Source organism: Amblyraja radiata, chromosome 11 (assembly GCF_010909765.2).
Source record: "Amblyraja radiata isolate CabotCenter1 chromosome 11, sAmbRad1.1.pri, whole genome shotgun sequence".
NCBI classification, from domain to species: domain Eukaryota; kingdom Metazoa; phylum Chordata; class Chondrichthyes; order Rajiformes; family Rajidae; genus Amblyraja; species Amblyraja radiata.
This window is the reverse complement of record NC_045966.1, coordinates 39,936,649-39,952,985: the sequence shown is the minus strand read 5'-3', so window position 1 is coordinate 39,952,985 and position 16,337 is coordinate 39,936,649. Positions and strand designations below refer to the sequence as shown.

Sequence of the window (16,337 nt, the reverse complement as noted above, 5' to 3'; positions counted from 1 at the left end):
ATGTATAGTCTTTCTGCTGACTGGATAGCACGCAACAAAAGGCTTTTCACCGTACCTCGGTACACGTGACAATAAACTAAATTAATAAATACAATCAAATCAAACTCGTACAATAGACAGAGCAAAGGGGAAGATACAGAGTGTAGAATATAGTTCTCAGCATTGTAACGCATCAGTTCCAGAGACAAAGTCCAATGTCCACAATGGGGTAGAGGTGAATTGGACAGTGCCCTAGCTTATGGATGGACCGTTCAGAATCTTGATAACAGAGGGGAAGAAGCTGTTCCTGAGTCTGGTGGTGCACTGGACGGGGAGCAGGGAGAAGAAGGAATGACCGGGGTGGGACAGGGACAAGTCTTTGATGTTGGCTGTTTTCCCGAGGCAGCGTGTCTCTCCCAGCCACTCTCGTCAATCCCCAGGGCCCCTCCCCGCTCTCACTGGGAGTCGCGGGCGAGACGGGGTCTGTGACTGCGGTGAAAACATGGCGCCGCGCCCCATCACGCTTGTAACAACAGTGGTGGAGCTTGTTACGGTGGAGGCTTGTAATGGCGGGGGTTTGTAACGCCAGGGCGATAATGACAGTAGAGGGCTTGTAACGTTGGGGCATCACAGGGTTAGGGATGGGGCGGGTCCTGTAACAATGAGGGATGTAACGCTCGGAGTGCGGGGCATGTAATGGTGGGGGAGCCTGTAACGGCGGGGGGGGGGGCGTGTCCTGTAACAACGGGGGATGTAGCGGCAGGGGATGTAACGCTCGGGGTGCCGGGCATGTAACGATCAGGGATGGGGCGTGTAATGGCGGAGAGGACTTGTAACCATGGGCTCTTGCTCTTGTAGGGAACGTCGTCCGAGTTTGAGGTGGTGAGTTCCATCAACAAGATCGAAATGCAAGGAGAGGACGAGCGGGTGAGTGGGGGATGGGGAGGGGAGGGGAGGGGCGGTGAGTGGGGAGAGGGGAGTGGGGGATGGGGAGGGGCGGAAGTGCGGTGTGAGGAGTGCGGGTTCGACCCTGACTACAAGTGCTGTCTGTACAGAGTTTCTATGTTCTCCCTATGACAGTGTGGGTTTTCTCCGGGTGCCCTGGTTTCCTCCCACACTCTAGAAACGTACAGGTTTGCAGGTTAATTGGCTTCAGCAAAATTGTAAATTGTGTAGGATAATGTTAGTGTATGGGAATCGAAGAGCCTGTATCTCTAGTCAAATCATTCTGAAGAAGGGTCCAGACCGGAAACGTCACCTGTCCATTCCCTCCACAGATGTTTGCGAGAGTAATCCCGGGGATGACTTGGGTTAACGAATGATGAGTGTTTGACGGCACTGGGCCTGTACTCGCTGGAGTTTAGAAGGATGTGGGGGGACCTCATTGAAACTTACCGAATAGTGAAAGGCCTGGATAGAGTGGTTGTGGAGAGGATGTTTCCACTAGCGGAAGAGTCTAGGACCAAAGGGCCCAGCCTCAGAATGAAAGGACATACCTTTAGAAAGGAGGTGAGGAATTTCTTTAGTCAAAGGTGGTGAATCTGTGGAATTCATTGCCACAGACGGCTGTGGCGCTTGTCAATAGTTTTTTTTAAGGTGGAGATTGACAGGTTCTTCATTAGTGAGGGTTGTAGGGAGAAGGCAGGAGAATGGGGTTGAGAGAGAAAGATAGATCAGCCATGATTGAATGGTGTAGTAGGCTTGATGGGCTGAATGGTTTGATTCTGCTCCTAGACCTAGTTTAGTTTAGAGATACAGCGTGGAAACATGCCCTTTGGCCCACTGAGTCTGAACCGAGTAGTGAACCTTGCACATTAACACTATCCAACACTTATTAGGGACAATTTTACATTTATACCAAGCCCATTAACCTACAAACCTGTACGTCTTTGGAGTGTGGAAGGAAACCGAAGATCTCGGAGAAAACCCACACGGTCACGGGAAGAACTTACAAATGCCGTACAGACAGCGCCCATAGTCAGGATCGAACCCGGGTCTCCAGCGCTGTAAGGCCGCAACTCTACCGCTGCGCCACCAAGGGGACTTATGAACATGCACTGCCAAACCCACTGAGTTCCTCCAGCACTTTGTGTTCTGCTAAACATTCCAGCATCCGCAGTTCCTCATGTCTCCAATTTGTCCGGGAAAGTACGGAGGGAAAAGGCCTTGCTTCTGTTGTCGAGATCCCAGGGGCAGAACAGGGAACAGAGTCCATTTGTTGCGTGTGTGTTGGCTGGCCAAATGATCACCAGATCAGCGGTGCTTACAGGGTACTGATTTAAGGAACCATAACCAAATGAGGAGTCTGTATAAGGGAACCAAGAGCTGAAAGCTGCCAAAAAAAGAATTCACTTGTGGTTTGGAAAGAATCCATTTGTGTAGATTTATTAGGAACCTGAGGGGCAACCTTTTCACACTTTACCAGGATGTTGCCAGGACTTGCGGGCCTGAGCTACAGGGCGAGGTTGGGCAGGCTGGGACTTTATTCCTTGGAGCGCAGGAGGATGAGGGGTGATCTTAAAACCATGAGGTGTATAAAAATCCATCATCATAGATCGGGTATATGCACAGTCTTTTAGCCAGAGTAGGGAAATCAAGAACCAGAGGACTTAAATTTATGGTGAGGGGGGAAAGATTTAATAGGAACCTGAGGGGAAACTCTTTCACATTGAGGGTTGAGGGTAAATGGAACGAGCTGACGGAGGAAGTAGTTGAGGCAGGTACGATCACAACGTTTAAGAGACAGTTGGACAGGTGCATGGATAGTTTAGAAGGATATGGGCCAAATGCGGGCAGGTGGGACAAATGTAATTGGGGAATTATGGTCGGTGCAGGCAGTTGGGCTGAAGTTCCTGTTTCCGTGCTGCATTACTCTTATTTGATTGAGTTTTTTATGGCAATTGACTCCATCTACACTTCACGCTGCCTCTGCAAGGCCACCAGCATAATCAAGGACCAGTCTCACCCCGGTCACTCCCTCTTCTCCCCTCTCCCATCAGGCAAGAGGTACTGAAGTGTGAAAACACACACCTCCAGATTCAGTGACAGTTTCTTCCCAGCTGTTATCAGGCAACTGAACCATCCTATCACAAACTGGAGTGCGGCCCTGACCTCCCATTTACCTAATTGGAGACCTTTGAACTAATTTAAATCGGACTTTACTGGACTTTATCTTGCACTGAACGTTATTCCCTTTATCCTTTATCTGTACACTGTGGACGGCTCGATTGTAATCATGTGTATTCTTCCCACAACAAAAAAGCTTTTCACTGTACCTCAGCACACATGACAATATTATACTCAGCTAAGCTCGAAGCTAATAGATAGGTAGATAGATAACCTCTGGTTTTCCCCCTCATCCCAAAGACGGGCAGGTTTGTTGGCTAATTAGTGTGTAGGATAGAACTAGTGTGAATGAGTGATCGGCAGTCAGCATGAAGGACATTTCCACTCTGTATCTCTAAACTCAACCAAGCCAGTTTTGGTCATGTAGTTTGTCACAGCTCTGGGATGTCCTCCACAGTGGAGATGGTTCGTTGAAGCTAATTGTGATGTTTAATTGGGGGAGGGGGGAGAGTGGGGGGGGGGGGATCTACAGTCATAGTCTCGAGGGACCCTGGGTGGCGGAGTGGTTGTGTCTGGCCCTTGTCTAGGCGGTGGAGTGGTTGTCTAGTCCTTATCTGGGAGGTGGAGTGGCCGTCTCGCCCTTGTCTGGGGGTGGAGTGGCCCTTGTTTGGGCAGTGCAGTGGGCGTCTGGCCATTGTCTGGGCGGTGGAGTGGGCGTCTGGCCCTTGTCTGGGCGGTGGAGTGGGCGTCTTGTCTGGGCGGTGGAGTGGGCGTCTGGCCCTTGTCTGGGCGGTGGAGTGGGCGTCTGGCCCTTGTCTGGGCGGTGGAGTGGGCGTCTGGCCCTTGTCTGGGCGGTGGAGTGGCCCTTGTCTGGGCGGTGGAGTGGCCCTTGTCTGGGTGGTGGAGAGGCCCTTGTCTGGGCGGTGGAGTGATCGTGACTGACTCTTGTCCACCCTCTGGTCCAGGACGTTCTACAGCAGACGCCCACCGAGGACGGGGACCTGTCTGTTCACCTGCAACGCCTGGAGACCTCCCTTAGCGTCTTTGCCGAGGAGACCCACAAGAAGCACCTGCTAGCCCACCTGGGCCGAATGGCCGTGGAGTTCAACCGCCTCTCCTCCAAGGTGCAGAAGAACGAGTGTAGGACGGCCATCCTGCAGGTAGGGACCAGGCAGTGTACTGCCTCAGGGCAGCTGAGGCACAGGGTGAAGCTCCCGGCATACTCTCCCTCCCTCCCCCTTTCCTTTCTTCCTTCCATCCTTCCTTCCCTCCCTCCCCATTTCCCTCCCCCTCCCTCAACCCCACCAGCACTTTGTGCCTATCTTTGGTATACACCAGCATCTGTAATTCTTTGTGTCTAGGTTTAGATGGATAGGGGCCAAACGTGAGCAGGTGGGACTCGTATAGATGGGGCATCTTGGTTGGCATGGAGGAGTTGGGCGGAAGGGCCTGTTTCTGTGCCCTGTGTGACTCTATACAACATTTGGAATATTGCGGGCAGTTTTGGGCTCCATATCTGAGGAAATATATGCTGGCGCGGGAGATGGTCCAGAGGAGGTTTACAAGAATCATCCTGGGAATGATTGGGTTAATGTGGAATGGCAATTCACGACTCTGGGCCTGTCCTCACTGGAGTTTAGAAGGTTGAGGGGGAAACCATTGAAACTTGTCGAATAGTGAAAGGCCTGGATAGAGTGGATACACTAGTGGGAGAGTCTAGGACCAGAGGGCTCAGCCTCAGAATAAAAGGACATACCTTTAGAAGGGAGATGAGGAGGAATTTCTTTCGCCAGGGGGTGGTGAATCTGTGGAATTAATTGCCACAGACGGCAGTGGAGGCCAAGTCAATGGATATTTTTAAGGGTGTTAGGGGTTGTGGGGAGAAGGCAGGGGGATGGGGTTGTGAGGGAAAGATAGATCAGCCGTGATTGAATGCGATGGGCCGAACAGCCTAATTCTCCTCATGGAACTTCTGAACGTGACTCTACACGTTTCCATGTGAGAGCTTCATTCATCTTTTCTCGCTTGTTGTTCCCCCGTTGTCCCGTCCCCTGCCTCCACCCTGCTCCAGACCCTGTGTAAGCAGCTGCAGACCGAGAATGAAGATCTCCGCACAAAACTTGACCAGGACCTTGATCTCAAGAGCCAGATGCTGGCCACCATGAAGTAAGTCATCCGATGCTTCCTCTCGCCACTGGGGGAGCCGCCATCACCCATGAAACGGATGTGTCGAGGGTTCATAGTGATAGTCATACCGTGTGGAAACAGGCCCTTCGGCCCATCTTGCCCGCACCGATTAACATGCCCCGTCTACTCTAGTCCCACCTGTCTGTGTTTGGCCCATGTCCCTCTAAATCTGTTCTTCCGTCTGATCTCCGCACACCACCCCTCCCTCGTGGAGTTGTGCGTTCCTTCATTTCCGGCCTGTTGTGGTCTCTTCAGCATTGATGACTCTGACTACACAGTGGCACTGTGGTAGAGTTGCTGCCTCACAGCGCCAGAGGCCCGGGTTTGGTCCTGACCACGGATGCTGTCTGTGTGGAGTTTGTACGTTATCCCTGTGACTGCGTGGGTTTCCTCTGGGTGCGCCGGTTTCCTCCCACGTCCCACGGAAGTGCCGGTTTGGTGGTCAATTGGCTTTGGTAAAATTGTTAATTATCCCACGTGTGTGGGATAGTGTTTGTGCACGGGGTGATCGCTGGTCGGCGCAGCCTCGATGGGCCGAATGGCCTATATCGCTGCTGTATCCCCAAAGTCTAATGTAAAGTCTAACGTGACAAAGGCTGGAGGTGAAAAAGAGACAAAAGTGTGCCAAGTCTAGATGAGCCATGATTGAATGGTGGGCTAGACTTGATGGGCTGAATGGCCTAATTCTACTCCTATGTCTCCTGAACGTATGACACTGTCAACCTCTTCCTCCTTCATCCTCCCCTCCACAGATGCGAGAACGTGAGGCTGAAGGGATTGGTGGCCAAGGAGAAGTTGGGATCACAACAAGCTGCTGCATCTGAGGTGGTCTCCAGACCAACGCCCACGGAGCAGACTGTGACGGGACCACATCTCCATCAGGTGAGCAGTCAGGACCTCATACCTCCACCACCACCCTCTCACACGGCACTGAAACATGCCCTTCTGCCCAACATGTCCATGCCGACCAAGATGCCTCATGGAGGCATGAAGGGTGGAAGCAGGCCTTTCAGCCTAACTTGCCCACGCCGACCAACATGCCCCATCTACAATAGTCCCACCTGCCGGCGTTTGGCCCATATCCATCTAAACGTTTCTTAGACGTTGCAATAGTACCTGCCTCAACTACCTCCTCCAGCAGCTCATTCCATACACCCATTATCCTTTGTCTAAAAAAAAAAGTTACCCTTCAGGTTCTTATTACATTGTCCCGCCCTCACCTTAAACCTGTGTCCTCTGGTTCCTGATTCCCTTACGCTGGGCAAGAGACTCTGTGCATCTACGCAATCTGTTCCCCTCATGATCTTCTACACTTGTCTTAGATCACTACTCATCCTCCTGCGCTCCAAGGGATAAGAGTCCAAACCTGCTCAACCTCTCCCTGTACCTCAGGCCCTCGAGTCCTGGCAACATCCTCATAAATCTTCTCTGTACCCTTTCTAACTTGACAACATCTTTCCTGTAACATGGTGCCCAGAGCTGAACACAATTCCCACAAATGCGGCCTCACCAACCTCTGATACAACATGACCTCTCAGTTACAGTCAATGCTCTGACTGAAGGCCTATGTGCTGAAAGCCTTTTTGACCCTCGTATCCACCTACATTCTATGCAAGATTCCAGCATCTGCAGTTCCTTGTGTCTTCCAATTCCTTTTGGTCCTCTTTCAGACTTGGGACAGTCCCTGCACACAATATATCCTCAGAATTCACTCGGCGAGCAATATTAGTTCAGGACACAGGGGTTTACTTTAGAGATACAGAGTAGGGGAATCTAGAACCAGACGTGAGGGGGGAGGAAGATTTAATAGGAACCTGAGGGGTAACTTTTTTGTATAAAGGGTGGTGGGTGTATGGAACGAGCTGATGGAGGAAGTAGTTGAGGCTGGGACTATCGGAACATTTAAGCAACATTTAGACAGTTACATGGATAGGATAGGTTCAAGTTCAAGTTTATTGTCATGTGTCCCTGATAGGACAATGAAATTCTTGCTTTGCTTCAGCACACAGAACATAATAGGCATTGACTACAAAACACATGAATAAATAAACTGATAAAGTGCAAATAACAAATAATGGGTTATTAATGTTCAGAGTTTTGGCCGAGCCAGGTTTAATAGCCTGATGCCTGTGGGGAAGTAGCCCTATTGATGCCCTTTTGAAGCAGGTGGGAACCTCAGACCGCAGTAGTGACAGGTTGAAAATGTCCGTAAAAACTCCAGATAGATTTACAGGGATGTGGGCCAAATGCAGGCGGCTGGGACTAGTGTAGATGGGACATGTTGGTCAGCGTGGGCAAGTTGGGCCGAAGGGCTTGTTTCCACACTCTATGACGGATACAGCATGGAATCAGGCCCACTGGGTCCACGCCGACCATCGATCACCCGTTCACACTAGTTCTATGTTATCCCACTTTCTCATCCACTCCCTACACACCAGGGGGCAATTTACAGAAGCCAATTAACCTGCAAACCCGCACGTCTTTGGGATGTGGGAGGAAACCGGAGCACCCGGAGAAAACCCACGCGGTCACAGGACCTATTCCCATGCTGCATCTTTGAAGTAAAAGTAGGCTAAATGCGACATTAATAAACCCAAAATCTAATTCTGATGCCGGGCCTTGACTTGAAACGTTTTCCCCTCCTCCATATATGCTGCTCGACCCACTGAGTCCCTCTAGTGGGTGTTTGCTGGTAGTTAATATCCTGACCCGTTTGTGTGTGTGTGTCTGTGTTAAAATCTTGACCTGTGCCTTTGTGCTTCTCTCTCCATGGATGCTACTACCCGACTCGCTGTGTGCTTGCTGTTTTCAGCCGCGATGCTGTTTTCCCACACCCCCAGTGCTGGTTTCCTCCCTTCACCCCGATCCTCCTTGTTCCGCAGGGCGTGAAGGTGGGCGATCTGCAGAAACTTCCCGACAAAAACATGGTGGAGATTCTCGAGAAGAAAGTGGCGGCTCTGGAAATGCAACGGAAAGAGGCAGGTGTCGCTGTGCCGAGATTTATCCCCGGGAGGTGGACTGGGGGGGGAGGGGGTGGTGAGGGGGGAGCTTGTTCCTCTGTGTATATCTGTTTATTTTCTGCCTCTTTGTGGCAGCCTCGTTCCCTCTACACTCCCCACTGTCCCTCTCAATCCTTGTGCCTCTCCAGATCACCCCTCGGCCTCCTGCACCCCCAGAAATAATCCCAGCCTGCCCAGCGTCTCCCAATAGCTCAGGCCCTCGAGTCCTGGCAACGTCCTTGTAAATCTAATCTAAACCCTTTCCAGTTTAAGGACATCGTTCCTATAACTGGGTGACCAAAACTGTCCACAATCCTCGTAAACCTTCTGTGCACCCTTTGCAGTTTGACAACATCTTTAAATACAGTGCTCTAAATATTGCCTCACTAATATATTTTATAGCCTAATACTTCCTAACAGTAACAAAAATAATTCAATGCTAAAATCTCTGTTTGCCCTGTGTCTGTACACTGTGGACGGCTCGATTGTAATCATGTGTAGTCTTTCCGCTGACTGGATAGCACGCGACAAAAAGCTTCTCACTCTACCTCGGTACACGTGACAATGAACAAAACTAACCGAGAATACTTTTAATCCTGTAATAATGTTGCTTACATTTCTAGCTGTTGGAGGTAAACAAGCAGTGGGATCAGCAGTTTCGTGGCATGAAGCAACAGTATGAACAGAAGGTAAATCAGGGGGCAGAGATGGATCCACAGTGGCGCAGCGGGTAGAGCTGCTGCCTCAATGCACCAGAGACCCGGGTTCGATCCTGACTACGGGTTCTGTCTGTAATGCCCCTGTCCCACTTAGGAAACCTGAACGGAAACCTCTGGAGACTTTGCGCCCCGCCCAAGGTTTCCGCGCGGTTCCCGTAGGTTTTTGTCAGTCTCCCTACCTGCTTCCACTACCTGCAACCTCCGGCAACCACCTGCAACCTCCGGGAACCGCACGGAAACATTGGGTGGGGTGCAAAGTCTCCAGAGGTTTCCGTTCTGGTTTCCTAAGTGGGACAAGGGCATTAGGAGTTTGCACATTCTCCCTGTGACTGCGTGGGTTTCCTCCAGGTGCTCTGGTTTCCTCCCTCATTCCAAAGACCAGTGGGTTTGCAGGTTAATTGACTTCAATTGGCAGGGAGAGTGAAGGGGAGTTTGGGACGGTGAAGAAGGCTGGTGAGGCCGTCACTGGGTATTTCTAAAGCAGAGATTGACAGGTTCTTGTTTAGTAAGGGTGTCAAAGGTCACTTGGAGGGCAGGAACAAGGGGTTTACGGCTTACTCCTGTACCTATTTTTCTATGTTCCAATGTTTCTGAAGCCGGAGTGTGGTGCGGGGAGCCAGGAATGATTTGACCCTCTAATGCACTGTCCCTCTCTCTCCCTCTCTCTTCCCCTCTCTTCCCCAGATCGTGGGGCTCCGTCAGCGGGTGGCGGGGGTCCGGAGGGAGGTGACGGAGCGAGACACCGCCAGTGAGCAGAGGCAACGAGACTTCGACCGCAAGCTGTTGCTGGCCAAGAGTCGCCTGGACAGTGGAGAGGTGGGGGGGCAGGGATGATGGGGGGGGGATGGGAAGGGGCGGCACTGGGGGGGGGGGGGGAGAGGGGGCTGGGGGAATGGAGGAGAAAGCCGTGTCCCTGGGGGGGTGCCCTGCATCGCTCCATCCCCTCCCCCCGCACTTTCACCAGGTCTGTTATCGCCTTCCTGTCTCTCACCACTCTCTCCCCCTCCCCATCTCTCCCCCTCCCCATCTCTCCCCATCCCCATCTCTCCCCCTCCCCATCTCTCTCCCTCCCCCATCTCTCCCCTCCCCAACCCCCTCTCCCCCTCCCTCTCTCCCTGCTCCGCCCCCCCTTTGCCCCCACAGACGGAGAGGGAGCGATACCTGGAGGAGATCCGTGGGCTGAGGCAGGACAACGAGGGTCTACGGGAGCAGCTCGCACCCGTGACACGGCAGCGCGAGTGTCAGGAGAGGGAGATCCAGCGTCTGAACAAGGTACACTGTCTCCCCCCTTCTCCCCCCCCCTCTCCTCCACTCCTCCCTCTCTGGGCCATTGCTTCGATATGGCTGGTCCAAGACAAATTGCTGTTAACATGTACTCCTGGAAACTTGAAGTACATTGGCACAGTCAATGTATACTGGGGTACGTGACTGCTGACACGTCCATTTTGGAATAGCGGATGGATAGATCAGCCATGATTGAATGGCAGAGCAGACTCGATGGGCCAAATGACCTAATTCTGTTCCTATGACATAAACATATGGGCGGATATGGATCACGTGCAGGCAGATAAAAGTTGGTTTTGACATCAGATGTTGGCATCCAACCAAGACCTCAACGGTGGAACAGGCGGAGGATGATGGCTGGCTTTAGTGGAGCGTCACAACGGCTGTGAAGGCAGATGAAGGCTGCAGCAGAAAAGGGTCTCTGGTCGTCTTGGATTGCATGCCACGGGATCCTGACCCTGATCTGTCCAGGACCGTGTGGTGTCTGTCTGTGCACCAGTCTCCCGACGTTAAACAAAGTCACGCACAGGCATCCTCCATGAGGGGACCGTCATACCTGTTTCCAGTGACCGCCGATGATACTCTTCTATGTTCTATTTCGACTTTAGACTTCTGGGATGCAGCGCGGAATCAGGCCCTTCGGCCCATCGAGTCCACGCTGACCAGTGATCACCCTGTACACTTGCACTATCCTACACACTAGGGGCAATTTACACTTTACAGAAGCGAATTAACCTACAAACCTGCACGTCTTTGGGATGTCTCTGTTCTGCAAGGAAGTGAGGGGTGTGGATCATGTGAAGGCAGAGGAGAGCAGTTTAACTGAGAATGGGGTTGAGAGGGAAAGATAGATCAGCCATGATTGAATGTCGGAGGAGACTCAATGGGCTGAATGGCCTCTTCAGCTCCTATGCCTTATGAACTTAAGGAGGGGATGAAGTGAGGTAAGGGGGAGTGAGGGAGGGAAAGGGGTGACTGTGTTGTTGGTGAATGTTGCTCTTGTCCGCAGGCATTAGAGGAAGCCATCGCTCGTCATTCACCATTGCCAGTGCAGCGGGTGCTGGGCGGCGTGCCCGACCCCTGCCTCAACTCCAGGAGGGACGAGCTCCTCACCCAGATCGAGGTCCTCAAACAGCAGGTGAGGCGCCGCCAACCCCCAACCCCCAACTCCAACCCCCCGACCCCCGACCCCCGACCCCACCACACTCAGCACTTCAACTCCCCCTTCCATTCTGAATCCGACCTTTGTGTCCTGGGCCTCCTCCATGGCCAGAGTGAGGACCACCGTAAATTGGAGGAGCAGCACCTCATATTTCGCTTGGGCAGTTTACACCCCAGCGGTATGAACATTGACTTCTCTAATTTCAGGTAGTCCCTACTTTCTCCTCCCCTTCTCAGCTCTCACTGGCTCCTCCTCTTCCTTTCTTCTTCCCCCCCCCACCCTCACATCAGTCTGAAGAAGGGTTTCAGCCCGAAACGTTGCCTATTTCCTTCGCTCCATAGATGCTGCCTCACCCGCTGAGTTTCTCCAGCATTTTTGCCTAACTATAAGTAAGCCGTCCACAGTGCACAGATACAGGATAATGGGTACATGTGACAATAAACTAAACTATTGCAACCAAGACAGTTGACAGTTCATAGTTGAGTTGTGCAGTTCAAGAGCCTGATTATTGTGGGGAGGAAGCTCTTCTTGAACCTGGAGATCACGGTTTTTCAGGCTCCTGTACCTTCTTCCCGATGGCAGGATACGACCTGAAATGTCACCTGCCCACCCGCTCCACAGATGCTGCCTGACGTGCTGAGTTCCTCCAGCACTTTGAGTTTGGCTCAACATTCCAGCACCTGCAGTTCCTCGTGTCTCCAATCATTCCGCCAGCCTTTCTCATCCACGACCAATAATTGATCAAAGATTGATCTTGTGTCCTCCATGTTTTAAGATGGCATGATAAAGAGGAGATAATTGTGTCGAAATGGATTGAGAGATTGAAAAGATACAGCGTGGGAACAGGCCCTTCAGCCCACTGAGACCACGCCGACCATCTAGTTCTATGTTATCCCACTTAGTCATCCAACCCCGACACACTTGAGGGCAATTTACAGGGGACCAATTAACCTACAAACCCGCGCATCTTCGGAGTGTGGGAGGAAACCGGAGCACCCGGAGAAAACCCACAGACAGTACAGACAGCATCTATAGTCAGGATCGAACCCGGGTCTCTGCTGCTGTGAGGCAGCAACTCTACCCAGGAGGCCATTCAAGAGGGGGGAGTTAGAAGAAATGCCGTAGTGATAGGGGATAGTATTATTCGGGGGGTAGATAAGGTTCTCTGCGGCCAGCAGAACATGTCCCGAAGGCTGTGTTGCCTACCCGGTGCTAGGGTTAAGGATATCTCTGCGATGCTGGAGAGAAATTTGCAGAGGGAGGGGGAGGATCCAGTGGTCGTGGTCCATGTGGGGACCAATGACATAGGAAGGACGAGGAAGGAGGATCTGCTGAAGGAGTTTGAGCAGTTAGGGAATAAATTAAAAAGCAGAACCTCGAGGGTACTGATCTCCGGATTGCTACCTGAGCCACGGGCCAAATCGGCGAGGGTACGTAAAATTAAAAAGCTAAATGCGTGGCTCAAAGACTGGTGTGGGAATAATGGGTTTGGTTTCTTGGGCCACTGGCACCAGTACTGGGACAGGGGGGATCTGTTCTGTAAGGACGGACTTCACCTGAACGGTGCTGGGACTGGGGTCCTGGCAAATCATATAACTAGGGCAGTAGAGAGGTCTTTAAACTAAGTAGCGGGGGGGAGGTATCAAGGGGGGTAATAACGGCAGGGGTAGAGGAAATAGAGCAGGGTATCAGTGGGGAAGCGGAAAGTCAAAATGTGACAGGAGACAGAATGTGTGAAGATAAAGCTCTAGATGTAAAAGGGGCAAAAACGGAAAGGAAGGGTAGTAAAAATCATCTGAAAGTGCTTTATCTAAATGCACGGAGTATTCGTAATAAGATAAATGAATTAACGGTGCAATTAAATATATATAGTTATGATATCGTGGCCATTACGGAGACATGGCTGCAAGGAGATCAGGACTGGGAGTTAAATATAGAGGGGTACTCGACAATTAGGAAAGATAGACAGGAAAGAAAGGGAGGAGGGGTGGCCCTTTTAATAAGGGAGGGAATAACGGCAATAGAGAGGAAGGATATTGCGTTGAAGGATCAGGATAGTGAAACAGCTTGGGTACAGATAGAGAATAATAAGGGGAAAAAAAACACTAGTGGGTGTAATTTATAGACCTCCAAATAGCTGTGACGCTGTTAGTCAGAACATAAATCTGCAAATAGTTGACGCATGTAAAAAGGGAACTGCTGTAATCATGGGGGACTTCAATTTTCATATTAATTGGGCAAACCAAACTGGGCAGGGTAGACTAGAGGAAGAGTTTATAGAATGTATTAGAGACGGGTTCCTAGAACAGTATGTCACCGAACCGACAAGGGGGGAGGCAATCTTGGATCTGGTCCTGTGTAATGAAGCAGGATTAATTAAAAATGTCATAGTTAGGGACTCGTTGGGAACAAGTGACCACAATATGGTCGAATTCCATATTCAAATAGAAGGGGAGCAGGTTGAAACTCAGGCTAGGGTGCTTAGTCTAAATAAGGGGGATTATGAAGGTATGAGGACTGAGCTGATCAAAGTTGACTGGGATAGCAGACTCAAGAATAAGACGGTACATGAGCAGTGGTGTACGTTTAAGGGTATACTGTATAACCTTCAAGAAAAATTTATTCCTATGAAGAAAAAAAGGGGTAAGGGTAAGAACAGTCAGCCATGGCTCAGTAAAACTATAAAGGATAGTATTCGGCTGAAGGCAAGGGCATATAAGGTAGCCAGAGATAGTGGGAGGGTAGAGGATTGGGAAGCATTTAAAGGTCAGCAAAAAATAACTAAGAGATTAATTAAGACGGGGAAAATAGACTATGAAAGGAATTTAGCGAACAACATAAAAACTAATAGTAAGAGTTTTTATAGCTATATAAAAAGAAAAAGGGTGGCTAAGGTGAACGTTGGTCCATTGGAGGGTGAGACTGGAGAGTTGTTGGTGGGGAACATGGAAATGGCAAAGGCATTAAACGAGTATTTTGTATCAGTCTTCACCATAGAAGACACAAAAAATATTCCAACGCTGGATAAACAGGGGGCGGTAGGAATGGAGGAGCTAAATACTATTAAGATCACCAAGGAGGTGGTATTAGGGAAATTAATGAGACTGAAGGAGGATAAATCCCCTGGGCCTGATGGATTACATCCAAGGGTCTTGAGGGAGATAGCGGTGGGGATTGTGGATGCATTGGTGATAATTTTCCAAAACTCCCTGGAGGCAGGAACGGTCCCAGTGGATTGGAAAATGGCCAATGTAACACCTATATTTAAAAAAGGAAGTAAACAGAAGGCGGGTAACTATAGACCGGTTAGTCTAACATCGGTGGTGGGTAAAATGTTAGAGACAATTATTAAAGAAACACTAACGGGGCACTTGGATAAACATGACTTCATCGGACAGAACCAGCATGGTTTTGTGAAGGGGAAGTCCTGTTTTAACGAATCTGCTCGAATTCTTTGAGGAAGTAACAACCCGGGTGGATAAAGGGGAACCGGTGGATGTGGTATACTTGGACTTCCAAAAGGCTTTTGACAAGGTGCCACATAAGAGACTATTGCTAAAAATAAAAAATTATGGGATTGGGGGTAATATATTAGCATGGGTAGAGGATTGGCTAACAAATAGGAAGCAGAGAGTGGGGATAAATGGTTCATACTCGGGATGGCAACCGGTAACTAGCGGGGTTCCGCAAGGGTCGGTGCTGGGACCCCAGTTGTTCACAATTTATATAAATGATTTGGAGGAGGGAACCAAGTGTAATATATCAAAATTTGCGGACGATACAAAAATGGGAGGAAAAGTAGGGGATGAGGAGGATAGGAAGAGTCTGCAAAAGGATATAGATAAGCTAGGTGAGTGGGCAACAACTTGGCAGATGAAATTTAATACTAATAAATGTGAAGTCATTCACTTTGGGAAAAAAAATGATAGGGCAAGTTATTTTCTAAATGAGGAGGAGCTGCGTTGTAATGCAACGCAAAGGGATCTAGGGTAGTAGTACATGAATCACTAAAAGTTAGTATGCAGGTGCAGCAAGCAATCAGGAAGGCCAATGGAGTTTTGGCCTTTATTGCTAGGGGGATTGAGTATAAAAACACGGAGGTCTTGCTGCAGCTGTACACAGTATTAGTGAGACCACATTTGGAATACTGTGTACAGTTCTGGGGTCCATACTTAAGAAAGGATGTACTAGCCCTGGAGGCAGTGCAGCGAAGGTTTACAAGATTAATTCCTGCAATGAGGGGATTGACATATGAGGAAAGGTTAAGTAGGCTGGAACTCTACTCTTTGGAGTTTAGAAGAATGAGAGGCGATCTCATTGAAACATATAAGATCGTGAGGGGCCTTGATCGGGTGGATGCACCGAGGATGTTCCCAATGATCGGGGAAACTAGAACTAGGGGACATAGTTGCAGAATAAGGGGGGGCTCTTTTAAAACTGAGATGAGGAAGAACTTCTTCACCCAGAGGGTGGTTAATTTATGGAATTCACTGCCCCAGGGAGCAGTGGAAGCAGAACTTTAAATATATTTAAGACTAAAATAGATGGTTTTTTAGCTGCCAAGGGGATAAGGGGCTACGGGGAGAGGGCAGGGATATGGACCTAGGTATGGTTAGTATAGTAAGACCTGAGTGATCTCCTGGACAAGTGTCGATCGCCTGGATTGGGGTCGGAGAGGAATTTCCCGGATTTTTTTTCCCGAATTGGACCTGGGTTTTTATCCGGTTTTTTGCCTCCCCCAGGAGATCACGAGGTTCTTGGGGTGGAGAGGGGTGATAGCGTATAAAGGGGAGGGTAGTGTCTTGTGTTCTGTGTCTTGTGTCTACTGTTTGTGGGTAAGTGTGTCTGTTAGTGTTCAGCCATGAGCGAATGGCGGTGCGGGCTCGACGGACCTGGTGGTCTACTCTCGCACCTACTTTCTATGTTTTCAGGTGTCAAGTT

At 50.1% G+C, this 16,337-nt stretch overlaps 1 protein-coding gene across 1 annotated transcript in view; it reads left to right on the top strand.

Annotated features, from left to right (window-relative positions):
- tnip1 (TNFAIP3 interacting protein 1) overlaps positions 1–16,337 on the top strand; it is a 32,413-nt gene that overhangs the window by 14,387 nt on the left and 1,689 nt on the right. The window contains exons 5-13 of the mRNA XM_033029508.1: positions 838–906; positions 4,011–4,205; positions 5,117–5,211; positions 5,985–6,114; positions 8,115–8,210; positions 8,855–8,920; positions 9,635–9,766; positions 10,094–10,222; positions 11,244–11,443. Of these exons, the coding sequence (XP_032885399.1) occupies positions 838–906; positions 4,011–4,205; positions 5,117–5,211; positions 5,985–6,114; positions 8,115–8,210; positions 8,855–8,920; positions 9,635–9,766; positions 10,094–10,222; positions 11,244–11,443 (1,112 nt within the window). The remainder of the gene's footprint in view (positions 1–837; positions 907–4,010; positions 4,206–5,116; positions 5,212–5,984; positions 6,115–8,114; positions 8,211–8,854; positions 8,921–9,634; positions 9,767–10,093; positions 10,223–11,243; positions 11,444–16,337) is intronic.